The 20,429-nt window shown below is 38.2% G+C and overlaps 1 protein-coding gene across 2 annotated transcripts; it reads left to right on the top strand.

Annotated features, from left to right (window-relative positions):
- Positions 1–430: 430 nt before the first annotated feature.
- vps37ba (VPS37B subunit of ESCRT-I a) lies at positions 431–18,938 on the top strand. 2 transcript variants are annotated; one of them, XM_008417293.3, is made up of 4 exons: positions 431–643; positions 6,464–6,635; positions 14,691–14,773; positions 15,918–18,938. In XM_008417293.3, exons 1-4 carry the CDS (start codon positions 539–541, stop codon positions 16,410–16,412), a joined length of 855 nt encoding a protein of 284 aa, XP_008415515.1. In that variant the 5' UTR covers positions 431–538; the 3' UTR covers positions 16,413–18,938. The 2 variants fall into 2 exon arrangements, with proteins under 2 accessions (XP_008415515.1, XP_008415516.1); XM_008417294.3 differs by lacking the exon at positions 431–643 and adding an exon at positions 1,554–1,702.
- The last annotated feature ends 1,491 nt before the right edge of the window (positions 18,939–20,429 follow it).

Genomic DNA, 20,429 nt, shown 5'->3' with positions numbered 1-20,429 from the left:
ACCAACATAAAGACTATTGAAACTCAGAAACACACGGGTGCTCTGATAGGTCCATCAGACTTAAAAAACATTTTCGGTCTAAAATATAAGACGATTGGCTTGAAGAGGAGTGGTCAAACATCCAGCCAAAAATAATGGCAGACTTGTGAATTTCTACCAAAAAGTGGTCGGGAGTTCAGTGGTGCCGTTTGCCTAATTTTTATTTTGATTAGTGTGTAATATATGCTTAAAGTTACCGAATTCTTTGGTTTTCAAAAATAATCGAAGATGTATGTTGTGTAATCCTTCCACCCTGAAAAAAAGAACATTCAAATGTATTATTAAAAGTACAACATCAGAATGCCATTCATTCATCCTTCCCAGCTCGGGAAATTTCAAGCTCTGCTCTCAGTCCGGTTGTTCCTCGTTTTTCTGAGCGCACGTGAAGGCATCGCGGGGCCTGTACACTCTACTTCCTGTTAAGGAAGCGCAGTCAGCTGTCACAATCTGAGAGAGGCGAGAAGAGGGAGCACAGGCGAGAAGAAACACAAGAGCCAAAATGTCCAGCTTTTCCACCAAGTTCGGCGGCTACACGATGACTCAGCTTAATGAATTTCTAGAGGACGACGAAAAACTCTTAAAAATGGTTCAGGAGATGGATGAGGTTAGTTAAAACCACTCGTTGTTGCAGTCCGAAATGTTAGCTCTTCATTCTTTTTTTGTCTCGGTCACTGTTTTTTTTCCTCCTCCTTCCTGTCGAGCCTTTGTTGTCCTTTTTCCAACATACGCTCGGTACAGTGACGGAAATAGCTTGAAATTACAGTTTGAGTCCAAGTATAAATATGTAACTAGTGTAAAAAGGTCTATTGAGTTAAGAAAAAAAAAATAAGGGTAGCGAATTTGTTACCCTTGGTGCTGACTAAGAGAAGCATTGTTTAAGTTTTAACAGTGATAATTCACAGTTTGCCTCATTGTTTTCCTGAAACAACCCTCTTCTCACTGTGCAAAGCTTCCCAAGAAGCTACGTAATGTTTATGAGAAATATTTTTTCTCTTAGTAATGGTCAGGCCAGTTCGTGTTTATCAAGGTAACTGGTAAAAGATTAGCATGGCTTCGAATTGGTGTCAGCTACACGTCGTCGTGATTAACTTCGGACACAAATGAGCCAATCAAAGGCTGTTTGTGTGTGTGCAGGTACACCGATACTGTGGGAAAACACGACTGAGCAGCCTTTAATCCGTATCGGCGGCGTGCTCAGAACTGTAGTACGGCCTGACAACACAACTGTCTCTTTTCACTTTAAAGTGCCGTTTAAAGAAAAATGAAACTCAAAATGTATTTCTGCTGTTCGATAAGCAGACCCTGAGGGTCGACTCCCCTCAGGGCTTATTGTTCACACAAAAACAAAGGGCCAAAATCCACTAAACGGATACCAACAAGCGATAATTTGAATGTAACTGGATAAATATGTAATTGTTTAAAAATGTGGAATGTATAATTCAATCTGGAATTTATCAGGAAATGAATATCAACAGTGAATAATTTTTATTTCTATGTTTAAGATGTTTCGCATATTCTATGTATAGCTCATGTGCTGCGGTTCACCATACTTATCTCACTTTTTAGTAGTGAGATATGTTTTTAAATAATGCAAAATCTAAATATTTAAATCAATACAACAATATAAAACAAGATACTTGGAATATATTGTACAGACCTAATGGTGAGTAAAGTTAAGATTACAGAGTCTGTAGTTAACTCTCATATAGGCTCTGTTAGCCTGAAGTAAGCAGTGCTGATCAGCCAATCAGGTTTAAATGACCTTAAAACCTGAAATGGTTTTAAGCCAATGCGCTTAAAACCTTATGAGATTCTTACAGTGTGATAACTGAGAATATCGCAATATTTATGAAAAATTTTAAAGTGAAAAGTAGCTAACATTACCTAACTGCCTAAAACCTTACCTAAAATGAAAAAGCTGAGGTTTGTGATAAATTGTCAGCTACGTATAAAGAACTTTAGACCAAATAAGCAGAAAAAGTGTTGAAACCATAAACCTCTACATGAATATGTTTCCCATATTTAAATGGACAGTTGCACAGAAATGGAAGAAAGTTTGAAATATTTAAAAATGTTGTATAATGACTGCATTAATTTCAACCTGTATTTATTTAATGAAGCATTTCTGATATTGGCATGGCTTAATATTTTAAATATCTGTATACTTTCCTTGTTGTTGTTTCTAATTGTCTCTAAATGAGCCTGCACCTGTATTTATTTAGCGACGTTCACCTCCAGATTATGGCTCTTTATACACACAGCTATTTGGTTCATATCTCAACTCTGAAATCAGATGCTCTCATTCATTGTCTACCTGGCTTCCCAGTATCAACAGTCTCGCCTTGTTTTTTCCATCCACAAAGCCGTTAACAGCTGGAGCCACCGGAAAGGTCTACCCTGAGGCAAATATTTACTGTAATAAAAGGAGTAGTTTATTTATTTTTAGTTTAATTTTGTCATATTTGTGCATCTGAGTGTTCTGTCTGGTTTCCTAAATGGTTTGATTCCATATTGGGCTTTACCATCAGCCTGAAGGGAGGCTGCTAGTGTTTCACAAAACAGTCCAGCAATGCCTCTAATTCTTGTTGGGTTTACCAGTGAAGCCTAAACATGTCTGCCCCCCAAAACCTCTCCCCCACTCACTTCCCCCTTAAACTTCACCAAACGCACATCGTCAGGGCACAGGAATTTGACTCGTCTGTTGTCATGGAGCTCGGGGTTTCTCCCTGGCACTGTTAATTTGATCTTACTTTGTAGGGAGGTGGTGATGGTGGGGGGGTGGAGACTTGCTGTCAGAAAACATGCTAACATGCTTCCGCTCCTTTAGCTGCTTGTAGATCTGATGGAGTTTATAGGATCACAGCATGGTGCATCTTCTTTTAGAAACGCCAGTGAACGCGGTTTTTATTTTTATTTTTTTTTCCCCTGTCGCTCCTGCTGCTTAACATCCACACCCAACATGTTTGTCTCCATAGTTTCGTTTTCCTCATCCCACAGGTTGCAGGTGAGGTGAGGGCGGGGGGGTAAGAGGAGGGGGGGGAACTGTTCTGTGCAGTGACGCATCACCTGTTGACTCAGGTTAGTTTATACGATCATGGAAGAGGATTAGCGAGGTGCCTGAGTCAAAGGTGGAGCTGTCCGGGAACAGGATGGTATCTTACCGGTATTCCGGATCAGAACAAAGACGCCGGGTGTCAAAAGGCAACGACAGAAACCTGAGATCGGTGGGAAGTAGAGTTCATAAACTGAACTCAAACATCCTCGGACTCCAGCATTTGCTCCCCTTTGAATAATGCAAATCGACATCTTGTGAATTTGTTTAGTTTCACTGTAGCTTTATTTTTTTATGTTCTTGTGCAACTCTGCTTTGCTGTTACTGCATAAGTTGCAGGTACAGTGCCACTTCTTCTGGAGGTGAACTTTGACTGGCTGACACATACTAAGCTATAAAACCTGGTAATGTCAGCCTCATTTATTTGCTCTAGTTCAAGTTAAAGTAGGTGTATTAATCTTTACAACATCACCCAGGCTGTCCTTAAACACCACAGTCTTGCGATATATTCTCCAAATATTAACATAATACTCTTTTTCCATCATCTAATCGCTTCCATTTATTTAAATTATATAATGAACTGCTGATAAAACTCAGTAGTGATTGTTTACAGCAGATTTCCATTCCATTGTTTAGCTCTGAGACATTGCAGATGGTCAGCTGCACTTTTCATAAAGTTAGGGCAACTAGTTTGTTTCTGAGACAATTTGATTTGTTTGGGCTTCACACTTCATAATTTTGGTTTCTCAGTTCAGTTTGTACAGAAGCATTTTTATTTGGCAGTGTGTGGTCGTACAGAAGGCATGAAGACGAAACCAAATGTGGGTGTCGTTTGGAAATAAGGATCTTGAAAACTAAATATTATTCCAGAATGCTCTAGGAACGGCTGCGTGGGTCGTTTTTTGAAAATGGATAACACATCCCTGGGATTGACTAATCTGAAACACAATAAACGATAATGGAGCTAAGCTGTGTAATCAATAGGCAGAAGCTGAATCCCTAAGACTTCACCTTCTGCCGGAGCATGTCACGTCAGTGCTCCAATCAGAATATCCGATGGGATTCAGTTCTTTCGGAAATAATGTTATCCGAACAGCAGGCATGTTCACACTTGTGTTCATGTCATTCAGAAAGTGGTAAACTGACATGACTGTGCTCGATACTAACGTATGAAGCCTGGTGCGTGTAAACACACAATAATCTGATGAATTTGTTTTGTTCTCAAGTTATTATTTTTTTCTTTTTTGGTATGATCAAGGAATGCCGTGCATGTAAACTTTACTGTTGTGGAGGTTTTGCTTTTGCGCCGCTGATAGTTTTTAAACGTTCCCACCCTTCTGTCTGCCATATTGTTGCCTGAGTGCCACCCTGTTACACTGAACATCAGTAACAGACTCTTACACAACCGCTCACAAGTGGAGCTCTGTGGTCGATACAGGAAAGTGCTCAGAATAGTTTTACTTTATAGACGGTAAGAAACCTTACAGAAAATTTCCCCCTGCAAACAATCAGACAGAGCAACCTCAATGCTCCAGATGGCTTAAAGATCTGTTTTTTGTTTTGTTTTTTTTAATTGCCACTCATTGTACAGCGAGAAAGCGAAGGGGTTGCCTCAGGATGTGCTGGGGTAAAGTTAGAAAATCATTTTGAGCTGCTTTTCCTGCATGACGGTCTCGGAAGGCTTCACAAGGGCCGGGGTGTCGCTATATAACAGATTTCCTACTCAGTCCCGGTTATATTTGTTCATCTGATGAGCTGAGTGAATGTGTGAAATGAGTCATTTGATAAAAAGCGTGATAGTTTAAAAAAAAAAAAATCTGTTATTACCGTTGCTTTGCCAAATTTGTCTTGATAGTTTCAGTTTAAATTCTCATTAAACCAATGTGCTCCATTCGTCACCACTTTAAGACGGAATATGACTTTCTGGAGAACTTTCATCAGAGTGTAGGTGCCATTCAGGAGGCAGGGTGCTATACATTGTGATTTAGTTGGGAATTTCATACGAGTCATAACAATAAAGACGTTGAAAAGCATCGACCCTGAAACTGTTTTCATTGTAGTTCTGTCTTTGATACCCTTGACCCTGTGGAAGTGTTGCACTAGCTGCCATTCCATTACAAATGTGCACAAATATAAATATAAAAAACTTTATTAAAGTGAAAAAAAAATCTCTTGTTCCATTGGCAAATTATTTCACTTATAACAAGACATTTTCCCATATTGTGGGTGAGATGATCTGCTAGTGGAGCTAGTATATTTTTATCAATGTTAAATTATTGTTTTTAACACACTAATAAATACATCTACTTGATTTCTATTTGAGGGTTGTCATGAGAAATTATTGGATATGAATTTCTGGGAAGTTGTGGAAGATAAGTGGAACTGTCTGAAAGAATATTGCCTCTCTGAAGGGTAAACAACTTTTCTGCACCACTCATGACTTTCTTAAAAAAAAAAAGAAACGTTTTCAGATTTTGAACTGGTAAAACATGCTGTCAGGGTTTATTTAATTAAAAAAATAAAATAAAATACAGAATGTGTGTGAACGGGGATTGCAAAAGAAATAAAGAATTCAACTGTACATTTCATGCATTGTAATAGATATTACAGATACAGCATTAAATGATTAGAAATACTGCAAAAGATTTTAGTCTCAACTTGAAGCAGTCAAATAAAAAAAAACACACAACTGACTTCTGCGGTAAATCAAGTATAGATCAATGGAAGTATAAACCTAACTCAAAAGAGCAAACTGTATTTTGAAATTTTTTTGTGTGCATGTTTCGCAATCATCATTTTTGGATACCAATGACTATTTATTAAGACAGTAATTTGTTAAAGATGTGCTCTTAATTTGACAAGAAATGCTTTCTGTTCCTAATCAATTATCGCATGATAAATTAAAATTCTGATTATCAATACTTTTTGAAAGGCAATTTTATTTTTAAAGCCTTTATAAACAGTTTTATTTATGGTTTTGGTTGTGCATGTATGATCGTTCAATGCCTTTTTGTTTGGGTGCGTTTTTATTTTGGACTGTGTTCTGTACAAAATTAAAGTTTATTGGTTTTTGAGAAGGCAAACTTCCATTATTATGCCATTATCTTCATATTTGTTGAAAATGATCTCAAAGTGACTATCATCATTTACCACAATCATTTCTGGGACAATTTATTGTCCAGCAAAATTTGTTATTGTGACAGGCCTACTTGTTCTCCTTTAGTAGGAAAAAGAAAAGAAACGTTCAGGTTGCTTCATTCATTCTCGTTTTGGGGGTTTCAGCATGTGTGAGGCCAGTATTAGTCGATGCCAAACGGCATCAGTCACCTGTGTATCCAGGTAATCGTCTGATGTGTTTGGTGTCTGTTGCAGGTGCAGGAGGTCCAGCAGAACAAGGAGAAGACCCTGGCCAATAACCGAACCCTGGCCGAACAGAACCTGACCCTGCAGCCCCAGCTGGAGCACAAGAAGGAGCAGCTCACCAAGAGCTACAGCTGCCTTCAGGAGAGCTTTGAGTCCTATCAGTTCCGCAAGTCCAAGCTAGGTATTGTAGCTGCGTGCGCAGAAAATACTGGGAACCATTCTTTATTGATTGGTTTTATACCGGGGACTTGAATTTTTAAAGCTACTCTCTTCTTTAGACATTTGAACACTCACAAATGAAGTCATAGGAAACGGATACTTTAACGATGCATTAAAGCAGCATGGCTTTAGCTTTTATTCCCATCTCCCTTGTCCATTTAGTGTCATGGGCTGGGTTTAGAAACACGATGGAGTCTGTTCTAATCCTCAGGGTTTATCGGGGCTATTAGATCAATGTTCATTTGAAAGAAAAAAAACTTTTCCTACCTTACAGCAATAACCTTCAACTGCAGTTTAGAGAGATTTACACTTGGTTTTCTAAGTGCTTAACCAGTTATTTTAAGTAAAGTTTGATGTTTATTTGTTTAAATGTGGATTGGAATCTATGGTATCAGGAGCTAAATCAACCAGTGTTTGCCAGCTGGATTTTCTAATCATAAAACTCAAAGCTTGTGCTGTGGTGAAAAGTTTTCTGCTTTTTGTTAATCTACTACTTGACCCACTTCCACCACTTTTGAAAACTGTTAATAAAAACGGCCAGAGTGCTTATCTTAAAGCATGCCAACCTTTTCCCTCAACCATTAAAATTAAAAAGTAGATGTTTTATCTGGGTGTGAGCGTGTTATCTGATGACGTTTGAAGAAAGGTTTAGCTGTGGCTGCTTTTAGAAACGCACTGGTCAAAATGTTGTCTGATGATAAATTTTATAGCTGCAACATATTTTCTGTTTAAGAACTACAATATTATAAGAGGTTATGAAACAGCATTTAAATGTTTTTCCTTTTCATGGCCTTCCTGATCTGAGTGGTCCTTCTTTATGTTTGGAGCAGGAACGATGAGGAGTTGCTGTGAAACCGAGTTTTACTGATATTTTTAAAAAGGAACTATAGCAACTATAACTAACTATAGCAGCCTATGCTATTAGTCTGTGGACCTACCATTACTAAACATCAACATGTAATTATGCATAATTGAAGTACTAAAAAGTGAGTTGATTTAACTGATAAAATATTTAACTGTTGGCTTATATTTCTATTTCTAATAGCTATGGTGTGTCGGATTTGGCTTGCAGACTTTGAGTTTGTATTCTAGAGAATGTTTATCCTTATCTTAACTCTGATATTTATAAAAATTGGCTAACATTTCAAACTCCAGCAAGTTCTATTCAGAGAAATATTGTGAACTTCAAAAAGGTCAAATAAAACAACCCTGCTGTACGCCGTTTAGTTTTTGTGTTATATTATTTTCTAATGCCTCATGCTCTATCCCAGCCCCAATGAATCACAGACATGTCCCAACTTGTTGATGAAGGAAACGGTTTTATCTTAAATGGGCTTCCTCTGTATTCCGTCTTACACTCCTTAGTGACACTGGAAATGGCTAGCATTAGCTGTGTTTTCATTACAAATGTGTGCAAAACGTCGCCAGTATTCCGCCAATGTCAAAAACTCCCACAGTTTTGTAATTGCAGTGTTTCCATTAAATAAGAAACTAAATTAAGAATTGTACGTGAATAAGTTTGTTCACGCGATAAGTCATTAAAAAACACACTATACGAACATCCTCCTGCCACTTCCTGTTATCTTGCTTGTCATTTCCATCAGTAGAAACATCCAGTTGTTGATCATGTGACTTGTGTGTTGTGAAAAGTGTTTCCTTTGCAGTTTTGTGAAATACACGGATTTTGATGCAGCTGAAAAACCACCTCATCCTTCCTCAAAAACTTTCAATTTAAAAAAATTAGACTTTTTTTTTTCCCCAAAAATTGGTGTGTTTCCATTAAGCAAATACATTTTCATGCCTCTAATTTTCGCAGTCTTAAGGACAATAAAAGCGCAGCCATAGATTCTTCCCACAATAACTACTTCCACACTAGTGTACTGTTTTCAGGCAATGTTATGTTTTCTTACAGTCCATTAACCAAACAGGAAACAGGCTGATGAAGCTATAAACCCAGATATTTCTGGTCAAAGGCAACTTTTTTGACTAATTTCCACTGGTTTCGCTTATATTTATAATATTTATTTATTAGGAGACACTGACATCAGAATTAAATTCAATTTCAGGTATAATTCATTTACACACACAAAGACCTCTAAGCCAGCAGAGTGAATGGCAAACTTCTGTCATGTCTGTTGGCTTCACTCATTTAGTTAGTACCTTAAAACTGCAGTGACATGTCAGGGAAGTAGGAATGAAGCTAAAAATATTACCACCGTTATTAACCAGTTGTTAAAAAACTGATCATGAAAGTTTCAGGTTTTTCTTGCTAGGGCAACATATGATTAAAGAATCGGCCAATTAAAATCGGTATTCTTTTCCCATGTTCTCTAATTACTCATTTAAAGACGATGTGTTCACTGGTTCAGTAAGACGTGTTGGCATGACATCATCTTCAGTTGTTCTTTAAAAGGGAACTTTTCCAAAACTGTAGGTGAACCTAGAAGCACTTCAGTTCTTTTTTTTTTTTTAACCTCTTTGAATTTATTATGTTGACATTACGCATAAGTCAGAACCTGTTTAACCAGTTCCCTCATTTCCTATAAAAGCCTCCTGCAGCCACATAACTCAAAGTGAGTTCTGGTCGATCTCATTCAGAGATCCACAGTGGCACCAAAACAAGCTCCTGCAACTCACTCAGCTTTTTTTTTATCTCATCTTAGCACTTCCTTGTAGGTGAAGAAGATGCGGTGATGTTACTTGTGACCTTGTTTACAGTCTGGTTGCCAGGTAGCTGTCTTTAAATACCATCTCTGTTATTCACTGCTAGTCTGGATCTCATCTCCTTTAAAGCTGCAGTATGCAGCTTGTATAAGTTATTTTAATTTTCTTTCATATTTGTTGAAACTGTCACTGTCAGTTCAACATGTTGTCTTCTCCCAGTGCTGCTTATTGCCTTCTGACAAAATACACCGTTCCCAGTCAAAAACAACCAATCAGAGCCAGGAGGAGGGTTTTAGCGCTGTCAATCAACCTTGTGTACGTGCTGATAAATGTGCTAATCGTGGAGAAGTAACTCACTGTAGCATGAAAACCATTTATCTGTCCATCGGCAGCGATGCTAGCTAACCTTAGCATTCACAACAGGCTCTGTTGATGGGGAGGAGCTGCAGAGAGCAAGCAGCACATGAACATGATTGGCAGCGCTAAGAACCGCCTCCTGGCTCTGATTGGTTGTTTCTAGTTGGCAATGGGAGAAGGCAGAACTTGATTTTTTTTTATGTTGTTTTTATTTGCAGATTCTGTCTCATACCAGACTGTCACAACATGGTGACAGTTTCAGAAAATATGTAAAAAAACATTCATATTTTTGATAAAAGTTGCATTCTTCAGCTTTAAGCCATCCCACCTTTTGAAACCTTACTGAAGTCTGTAATATGATTTCTAGTTTGCATGTCTAAATGTGACGGCCATTTTAAGTCTCGAGCATTTCTTTATTATTATCTCTCAAAACTGGTGGTCTGCATGTTTAATAGACTAATGCAGCACTGTTTCTGTCAGATGACGGCAAGTGATGGCTTTCATAAAATGTAGGTTACCCACTGTCCCTCTGCCCTTCCCCCTCCCTCCCACCCACCGCCTGCTGGGCAATAGCCGTCCTAGTTGTGGATTTGCTGTCGAGCAGATGTGGATAGAGCTGAAGGAAAGTAGCTGTTTGACCCAGAAAAGCGTCCAGCGTACAGTAGCCGGTTGTGTTGCTGTTTGCATACAGTCGGGCATTTAGCCTCGCCTCTTTCTGTCCTGCTGTCAAAGACCTTTCCACCCTTCAGTGTCCTGTAGCATTCCCCTAAGTGTATCATTGTCCTCCCAGGCAGGCTTTGTGGGGGGATGGAGGGACTGCCAGGCTGGAGACTTGAAAGAGTGGAGAAAGGGAGTGGGAGACTTCTGAGTTGAACCAAAAACTCCGTTTAATGTGGAGTCACGTCGAAAATGTCCCTTTTGTAATCTCCGAGCTAGACTTTTTTTCTTTTTTTTTTTTTTTCTTTGTTCAGACAAAGGTTTGTTCTCTGGACAATAAAGGAATGATGGCTGCCTCTTAAAAGCTTCAACCTGTATGAAGAAAGCATGGAGTTCTTGACGGTGACAGTTCATAGGTATGAGTCGAAGTCTGTGTTGCTTCTTGATTCCTTCTTTAAAAAACTGTTTCGTTCCTCATATTTGAAAGCCAACCAGTAAGCAGTTTGTGTTTTCTCGTAACACAGCACACGGCTGGTTGTGCTCCTGCTTTAACGTGAAGTTAATGAGTAACGCTCGGCTTCTCTTCTATTTTCCACCACTGGTCTTGTGATCTTGCTAAGTCACTGTGCGAGCCAGTTCTGCAGGCTCATTAACCTGCGGGTGACACATTCAGCTATGCCGCTACTTCATTGTTTGTCTTTAACAGGTTTGACACCATGTTATTTCTATATTTAGAAATAAACAGAACTCGGTTCAGCCAGATTGAATACGCACAGTCCTCCACTGTGTCATTTCAGTTCAGAAAACAGGCTTGCTTCCTGTAGATTGTGTCTGAGGAGGATGCCACCATTTTTTTGTTTGTTTGTTTTGGAGCACTTGATCAGTACTTTATGATTTGTGCCTTTTTCTTAAATTCATAAATTTGCTAAGCTGTAGTGACACCTCTTGGCATGCTTTGTGCATGCAGCTGGGAGCTTATGTAACACACAAAATTCCTGTTTGAATGGGAAGGGTTTAATTGGTTGGCTAGTTGAACTTTTTATTTCACCAGGAAAAACATTAAGGACAATTTCATATTTATATTGTTTGCCTGAAAGTGCAAAAACACTTAAAAGGAGAGAGGACTAAAGAAGAATTTCTACAAGAGATGTTGTTGACCTGAATGCCGCAAATTCATCCAAACCCTGAACATAATTTTTTAGTATTTCTACTATATTTTTATATTTATTGAAATAGATGTATGTTTTTATTTATTTGCACTCTATTTGAGAGTTTCTATTTTTTTTTTAATTGTGGTGTTCTTCTTTGCATAGTGACATTAAAAGGAATTCTGATTCTGACAGTTTTTACATGGATCCAAAGACGAATGTGTTGATTTAGCAGAATGACTACAATACTCCTTAAATGATCCTTAAGTTTTGGTTTTTCACCTTGCTGCTGTTATATTCAAAAATGAAAGGTAGACTTTAGAATAAATTAATTACTTTTTAATCTAATGTAAACTTTGTAATGAATATATTTTGATTGGCTTTATTGGTAAAAAATAAAAAAAAACATTAAAATACTTTCACAAATGTTAGAAATCCCCAAAAATTAGACATTGAAAAGCTGAAAAAACTTCATTTGTAATATTTAGCTTTGTTTGCACTAGTGATACAGAAATTGGAATTTTGTGGCCAATTTTTAGTCTTTACATTTTGTAAAGCATCAACCTTAAAAGGCCTTTTTTTCTGTTTTAGATACAAGAAAAGGCAGATATAAGAAGTCTTCCTGCTTTATTTGATTAGTTATATTGGTTGCAGAGGGGACATCACACTGTGGTGAGAGGACAGGCACCGCAAAACATTTTAGCTAACTTTTTAGAGTTGACATTTTATGCTAGCCAAAAAACAGAAGTTTTTGATGCACATTCTCCAGATCTTTGCCTTATTAATGATTCTTTATGTCCATTTTCCAAATCCAACGTGTCAAAATAAACACAGGTCAGAATTAAAAAGGGAAAAGGATAAAGTAACTTTGCAGTACTGCATTGTCTTGCTCCACCCATCAACCTCATATCTAGACATGTCACAGAAAATACATGGTCTTTTTAAATGGCTCCTTACATCTCCACTTCCATCTATTGTGATGACAATTTTCTTCTTTCCTCTCTTTATTACCAGCACTCTGTGACCTTTAGTATTTTGGGTAACGTTATTTGTGTCCAGTGTTACTGTGTCTGTTACTGTGAGGCTCTGTCCAACTGGCTAAACATAACATTTTACTTATGGATTCGGTTGTAAATGGCTTTTATTTCCATTTCCATTTATTGTTTTGGTTATTGTGTTTTATTTTTGCATGTTTTTAAAATGTCTCCCGGTTCTGTGGCGTGTTCTTTACAAAAATTTTATTTTATTGGTCTTTGAGAGGCCAAACTTGCCGCTATCAATATATTACTTGAAAATGGTCTCCAAACAACTATTTTATCATTTATAACAGTCATTTCTGGGACAGTTGACAGGCCTATTTACAACCACAAACTCCACAGAGTATTTAATTGGACGGATCAACACAAAATCGGTTTATAATTGTAATTTGGATTTGTTTTATTTTTGTCATTGTAACATTACCAGCACCAAGTCTTCTTGGTTGTATCTTTTTTGTTTTCTAGTTGAGAGCAAAAGAAATATATTACAATTTGACAGTAGTTCAGCCTCATCTGAAAAATGTGTCCTCTTCTGCATTCAAAAGTCTGAGTCAGTTTTATGAAAATAATGTTCACATCAATATTTGTGGCATAATATATGATGCAGCTCTTATTACAAATATTCAATGTTATTAACAAAATCAAGCTTAGTCTGGCTCTAGTGCACAAATGGATCAGACTACATCTTTGTGACTCGGTTTGCAGGCCTGAACTGCCAGAATAGCATATCAGGTTTGACTAGAGCCTACTTTGTAATTAGAGATCCACTGTAGCGAGGCTCAGTCAAGACTTGTTGGAATGTCTGCAAGTTCACTGCTCTGCTGTGGAGATCACTAGTTATTACTGCCTCATTTGTGTGTGTGTGTGTGTGTGTGTATTGAATCTAGTTTTGACTTGCAGTCCTGTTTTCAGAAATGAGACAACTGTGACACCGACAGAGATTCACTTGACTTTAAGTCACAGCGAACAGGAAGGCATCATGCCTGGCTGGTCTCTGGACCATGATTAGTTAACACCAATTCATTTTATAAAGTAAAAACATTCACACGCTTCTTTTTAGTTTTGGAAACAGCTTGGTGATGAGGAATTGTACCATATTTGGTCTACTGTGTGGAATTGCTGTACGGCATGTGCAAACCCTAAATAAGAACACTGTGACTGAAATGGGATGTTTACTAAAGGTGTGGACTAGAGTTATTGGACCTGGAATCGAGTCAGATTCCAGGAACAAATTTAATGACCTTCACACTTGATTAAAATTACACACAAAAAAAGACTTTATTTGATTTTTCACGCCAGTGACTTGATTAACATGGAGATGATTTGTTTTGTATAGAAACTTTTTATAATTTTTTTTTTCTCAAGTTCTGTTCCTTTTGTGTCATTGTTCTGGCAAACACATTTTAAAAAAGAATTAATAAATCTCCAAATAATTTTGTCATTAAGTGAAATTTTGTCAATAGACTTATTTCAGACAGCAGACTAAAAGCTTAGGACTTGGACTCGACTCAGGGTTCGCATGCCTTGACTTTTGACTCAACTTTGATCCATTGTGACTTCACTTTAGACTTGGTTGAAAAAAACTGCAAAACATGACTTGGTTTCACTCCCGCTAAACACGTTATCACAATAAAACCCATCAAGCGTTCATTAAAATTGTTATGCAACTTTAATAAACAATTTTTTACACATTTGTTAAAACTATCACTGTGTCCTGACAGTATAACAGGAGACAATCTGTGAAAAAATCCAGCTCCTATACCTTCTCCGTATGGTTCTACTGCAATCTGCAGAAACCCCCCACTCGGTCAGAAACAACTAATCAGAGACGGAAGGAGGGACTTAGCGCTGTCGATCAACCTTGTGTATATGCAGATGGCAATAGTACTGTAGGGAGAAGGCAGAGGAGCTTTTTTCCTACTCACAGAATAGTATCATACTGTCGGGACATGGTGACAGTTTTAACAAATGTGTAAAAAAAAAAAAAAAAATGCAACAAAAAAAACCCCCTAACGGTTTATAAAAGATACTGACTGCAGTAAGTATTTTGGTATTAGTTAGTTAAACATGTGACTGATTGTAGTAATTTGCTCTTTTTGCTCCTCCCCATAATCCTAATAATTATGTGTTTTTTTTTTCTCTCTCACTTAACAGACCACAAGTCAGGAGCCACCTCCCTGGACATTCTGCTGGCCTTGCTGCAGGCAGAGGGAGCCAAAATAGAAGAAGAGACAGAGGTAAGCATTCTGCTCCCTCCATGGATGACCTCATCCATCCCGAGTCAGTGATTCATATACATTCCTCTCTGCTCGTTTCTCTTTTCTCTGTCTTGAACATTTTCATTGTTCAAATCTAAGAGCCTTGATGGGCAGCAGTGAAACTTTACTAACTCAAGAATCACACTTTAGTCTGCTGCAGTAACACTTCTACAGTTCCTTTTCAAAACCCCCGCTGCTGTGAAGTTGACTACTTGGAAATGTGAATTGTGCTTTCGTTAACAGTTGAGAATTTCAACCCACTACTCGAGTAATTTTTGCATACTTACTAATACAAACATAGTACACTTGAAATAAGACAAACTTGCAAGTAACATTTCAGCAAGATATAAGAACGTTTCAAGTCAATTCCTTTGTATAGATGAAAAAGTACTAGTTCCATCATCAGATAATTTAATTTATAGCAAGACATTTCCCATGTTACAAGCAAAATATTCTGCCAGTGGAACTAGTACTTTTTAATAAATATTATGGAATTATTGACTTAAAAGTAGCTCCTATTTCATGATGAAAAATCACTTTTTCTCTCCTTTCAAGTTTACCAAGGTATTTGGACTAGCAACAAGACCCAAAACACTTAAGATTTTGTGTTTTTGCAGTGTGCATGTCATCTGCTATGGACTAAAGTCTTTGGAGTGTGGTTGACAATTAGGTTGCTAGTTTCTAAAAGTTTACAGTTTGAGGGGCATAAAAACAAACAGCCACCTAGTGGCAGAGAACTGTAAGTGTACATTAACTCAGTTGTCATTTCAGCAGGATGTTACTGTATTATTACCATTTTTAAAAAGTGCTCCAGCTTTGCCATGTATGAAATCGGCTGTTTTTTAACTTACTGAAACTATCCTGCTTTTATTTGTTTTAAATCATTAAAGGAAATCTATCCTTTTGTTGTCACTGTTAGCAGATTGGTTGTTTTGAAAACCAGGTTTTTTAAGTGTTGTTTGAGGTCATCACTTAGGCACTTAACCCTAAGTCGCCTACCAATTTATCGGTGTGTAAATGCATTTGTGACTTTGAATGGGTGAATGTGTGAAGTGTTTTGGGTGGTTAGAATGACTGGAAAAGCTCTATACAAGTAGAGTTAATTTACCATTTGTGTCTGCAGAACATGGCTGACTCTTTCCTGGACGGTGACATGACCCTGGACGCCTTTGTCGATTCCTACCAGAACAAGAGGAAGCTGGCCCACCTGAGACGAGTGAAGATTGAGAAGCTGCAGGAGATGGTGCAGAAGGGCCAGCACCTCCTCCCACAGGCTGCTGCCGCGCCCTCCTCCCGACCTCAGGACATACCCGCCGTGTCGTCCCTCCTCGCCGACGGCAACGGCAGCAACTCCTCTCCGGTTGCCCAGCCCAGAAGGAAACCTCCCGCCCCTCCATTCCAGCCCCCTCCTGTTCTAAGCCCAACTCCAACTGCTGCCCCCCCGTCTCCTTTCTTCTGCCCGCCGTCGCAGTACCCACCCATCCCTCCCAGAACAGGGCAGCCCTTCCCCAGCGTCTCTACCGGATATCCCAGCCCCTATATCTCTCAGTACCCTCCTGCTCTGCCTCAGAGGCCCCCACCTCGCTTGGCCCCGCAGCCTGGGTTCATCATTCAATAAACTCAAATTAAAAAGAAAAAAAAAACATCCCTTTAGAGGTTCTAGTGTTTATTACAAACATTTAACAACTGGAACTCCTTCAGAGAACAATGTTTCTTATCTCATCTGCCTTCTCGGATTACGCCCCAATCTCAACACCAGAAAGGAAGATGCACATGGATTGGTCTGGGTGTGTTCATATAAGGCATATCTCCTATAATCTCTGTGGATTACTACTCGCTCTCATCAGCAGCACTCCCATCGAAAGTTAAGAAACAAAAAAAAAAAGAACTGTTGGGACCATCTCAGGTCTCTCTCTGCAGAGAAAAGGGAGCCGATCAACATCAGCCTTGCAGTCGATAAGCCGAGACTTGATGATCAGCGCTCTGTGTCTCCAGTGCTCCACCCCCTCCTACAAACATGTTCCGTTTATGGAACACTAAACCTTTTTTTTCAGAAAATTGTTTAAAACTCATCATCTCCATCACAGCATGCTAATTTACCTGTATATGCAAGCCATGAGAGACCCAGATTACTGTGCAGTTTTCATGAAAATAATAATTTTCCAGAATATATTCAGGCAAAAACTGCATCTATGCTGTGATTTTTTTTCTTTTTCTTTTAAAATATGAAAAAAAGGTACCTAGGAATATTTAAATTTGAGCATCATCTGTAGAGTTAAGACTAATGGAGTTATGATAATAATAGTCAGGATATACTGATTAACATGTAAAGGAGGGATTAGGTCGGGTTTCTCCAATTTGTGGATGAATCTAGAGAGTCTGGCCTCCTGCCTGGTCCGTTTCCGGGCGGGTGAGGGCCAAATGGGGACCAGCGGCTGAAAGTGAAGGACTTCTGAACAGCCATACAATACGCTGCAGGAGTATGCTGTACCTTACGGGCTCCTGTTGTACTACAACACTCCATCTATGATGTCTGCTTTTGTTTTACTGCCGTCAGTAGGAACTCAATGGGGAAACGATGCCAACGGTTCTTTGGACACTGAGCACCAAAGACTTCCCGTTTGCCTTTGTTTTTTTTGTTTTGTTTTTTGTAAGTGAAGCATTTAGAGTAGTTATCTTCCATTGTTCCCAGCATATCTTGTTTGTGAGGCTTTAACACTCTTTTTGTAATCATGCAACAGCCAGAAGACCTTAAGAAGAGCAACCTGGCTTTGGGAGAAATTCTCATTTCTGCTGAAACTATTATTATTTTTTCCCCACCAACCCGACTGCTGTTCGCTGTGCACTGTTGACGAGCCATGAGTGCCTACACTTGAAAGTGACATTGTGCTGATTACTTTACGTATCTACGCTCAGCTGTAAACGTTAGAACCATCCTCCTACCCCGCTCTTGAGATTGGCACCTGCTACTGTACCTTCATTTTTTTTTTCTCCCTCTACCAGTACATTTAAGGAAAGTCTTTAAGTCTGAGAACCTCCCCAGTAGCAGAAAAACAATACTTAAAGGAATGGTTTGAGATTTTGGAAGCGAGTTTTGGTTTAAAGGTTATTGGCGTCTAATATCTTGGTTAGCCAAAACATAGTGACTTAAGTGAACTCTTGTTCATTTTTACACTCATTTCTGTTGGGTAGATGCAACTTTTTCACTTCCTGATGCGATATCGATATTGAGGCTTTAGATATTATCCAATACGATATTTACCCAGTACGATATTGGTATGACTTGTATGTACTTTTAATACTTATTTTGTAGAGTGAAATATTAGAAGAGGCTTGATAAAGTGATATTACTCGGGGGTGGGGAGAAAGTAAAAAACAATCTGTATAAGAACAATTATTATTAACCAATGGGTCTGGGTGAGGGATACGAGCGGTGCTAGATAGAAATGCTGGGCCGGACTAAATGCTGGAGCGCAGTGCTGGAGCAGAGGTTTTATATCAGAGATTTTAGATGCAGGCTGATATAATCTGATCCTGATATGGAACCGATATCGATATCGGATCGGGACACCCCTTCACTGTTAGGACCAATAGTTGCAGTGTTTCTTAGACTGGAGGACATTTCAGATGTTAATTTGCTTCTGTTTGATTTACAGTAAGTGAAGATGAAACAAGAGTTAGACTGCTACCACAACTAAACTTCAAAAATTCCAAACTATTCCTTTAAAACATGCCAAAAAGACAAGGGACAGCTTCCCAGGCTAAGTGCCAAGCGGTGCTAGTACTTGTCTTCCATTGTCTGAAGTGAAGCCACATTTATTTGCATGTGATTTTTGTCTTTTTTTATTTATTTAACTTGTATCGATAAAATAACAGGCCTTGAAAATTTGAATTTGGTAAAAATTAAGAAATTTGAAAACACGAGGATTAAAAAACTTTTTTTTTTTCTGCATAGGATGTTTTTGTTTGGATGACTCCTTTTAAATATTTGCTGCTCTTTTTCTTTGAACAGGTCCTTTGCATCAGTGGGTGGTTTTAAATGTGCTTGGTGATAATTTCAGTGTAATGTAGTTATTTACTTTTAATGAATGTTTAAGTGGAATTTAATGCTATTTTTGAGTTCAATAAATCAGATTTTTTTCTATCAGTTTTTCCCTCAGTATTTTTTTGAGCAATTCTGGATGACTTGTGACTTAATGATGACTTTTTTTAGTGACAGGAGCTCCAGTCCAACAGTTCCCAACCTGTGCAGCAGATCAGGCTCCTCTGTAGCAAAGTAAGCTTCATTAATGAGACTCGAACGACTTTTTGCAAAGACTCCCTACCAACTGTGTGGCGTATAGAAACGCAGGCTTAAGAGTTTTAGGAACCATTATGCAGCAGGAAACATCAAAACAAAAAGAATGCTGTAATCTCGTTTTCCATCATCTGTTTTCTGTAAAAGGTGGCGGTTTCTAAAATGGAAACGGGAGCCCCCTAGTGGTCTATTTTAAAATACAGCCTCGCACTCTGAAATAGTATTTTTCAAAGCTTGGATTTTTGTCTGAACGTTTGTCGCCTCCGTTTAAAATATATCACCTTCATGCACAAAGGGGACCTTTAAGCAACACTTCATTATAAAAACAAGTCCCTTTTCAATAAAGCTGAAAAACTTATAGAATATAAACGTCTGTGCTTTTTATAGCAACTTTGAATAATCAAGCTTTAGAAGTAGATGGCTTAAAAAGAAAAGAAATTAAAGACTTTCCTTTGCATACAAGCAAAACAATTAAAATGTTTACAAATGTGTATAAACTAAAAATTAACTATGAAAACACAGTTAAGAAAATAATCTAAATGTACAACAAATTATATATTTTGATAGTGATTTAATCTGTTGCTACCTTTAGAAAATATAAGTCTGTGTAGTATTGTATAAGAAGGCTCTAAGAAAATGTATTTACATCAATATAAATACATTGTCTTAGTATTTGGTAGGATTGCTTTTTAAAATAAACGACTTGGACCAAATATGACTCCAGGCCGTGTGCAGAATAAAGAGATATGTGAAACTGACCATTTCTCTGGGAGGAACGCCCAGTCAGAAACAACCAATCAGAACCAGGAGGAATGTATTAGTGCTGTCAATCAGCTCCTGTACACTCTGCTCAGTGTAGAGGAGGAACAATTTACTGTTACAAAAAATGTTTAGTCGGCATTATCGGTGGCCATGTTAGCTAGAGTTAGCATTCACAACGGGCTCTGCTGTAGCAAACAATAGCTGTAGAAGGGGGAAGGGTATGAGCAGCATTCAGAGGCATTATTGGCAGGGCTAAGACCCTCCTCCTAACTCTTGATTGGTTATGTCTGATCTAGCAGGGTATTTCTGCAGATGGCAGTAGGACCACAAGGAGGAGGCAGAGGAGCACAATTATTTTTCACAGATTATCTGTCCCATACTGTCATCAGATACTGACAGATTTAACAAATATGTTTAAAAAAAAACACAAAAAATAAAAATAAAAGTCACATAGTGCAGTTTTAACTTGATGCCCATACATTCTATTCTATTCTGTCTCTGAAAGGGAAACATTTCTAGATTATGTGGAGAATGTTAAGCAACATGTCCAAAAATACTCGCACCCTTTATTCCCTA

This window comes from Poecilia reticulata, chromosome 9, assembly GCF_904066995.2.
Source record: "Poecilia reticulata chromosome 9, P_reticulata-male-v2, whole genome shotgun sequence".
NCBI classification, from domain to species: Eukaryota; Metazoa; Chordata; class Actinopteri; order Cyprinodontiformes; family Poeciliidae; genus Poecilia; species Poecilia reticulata.
Note: the sequence above shows the minus strand (reverse complement) of the source record. Positions and strands in the feature narration are given on the sequence as shown.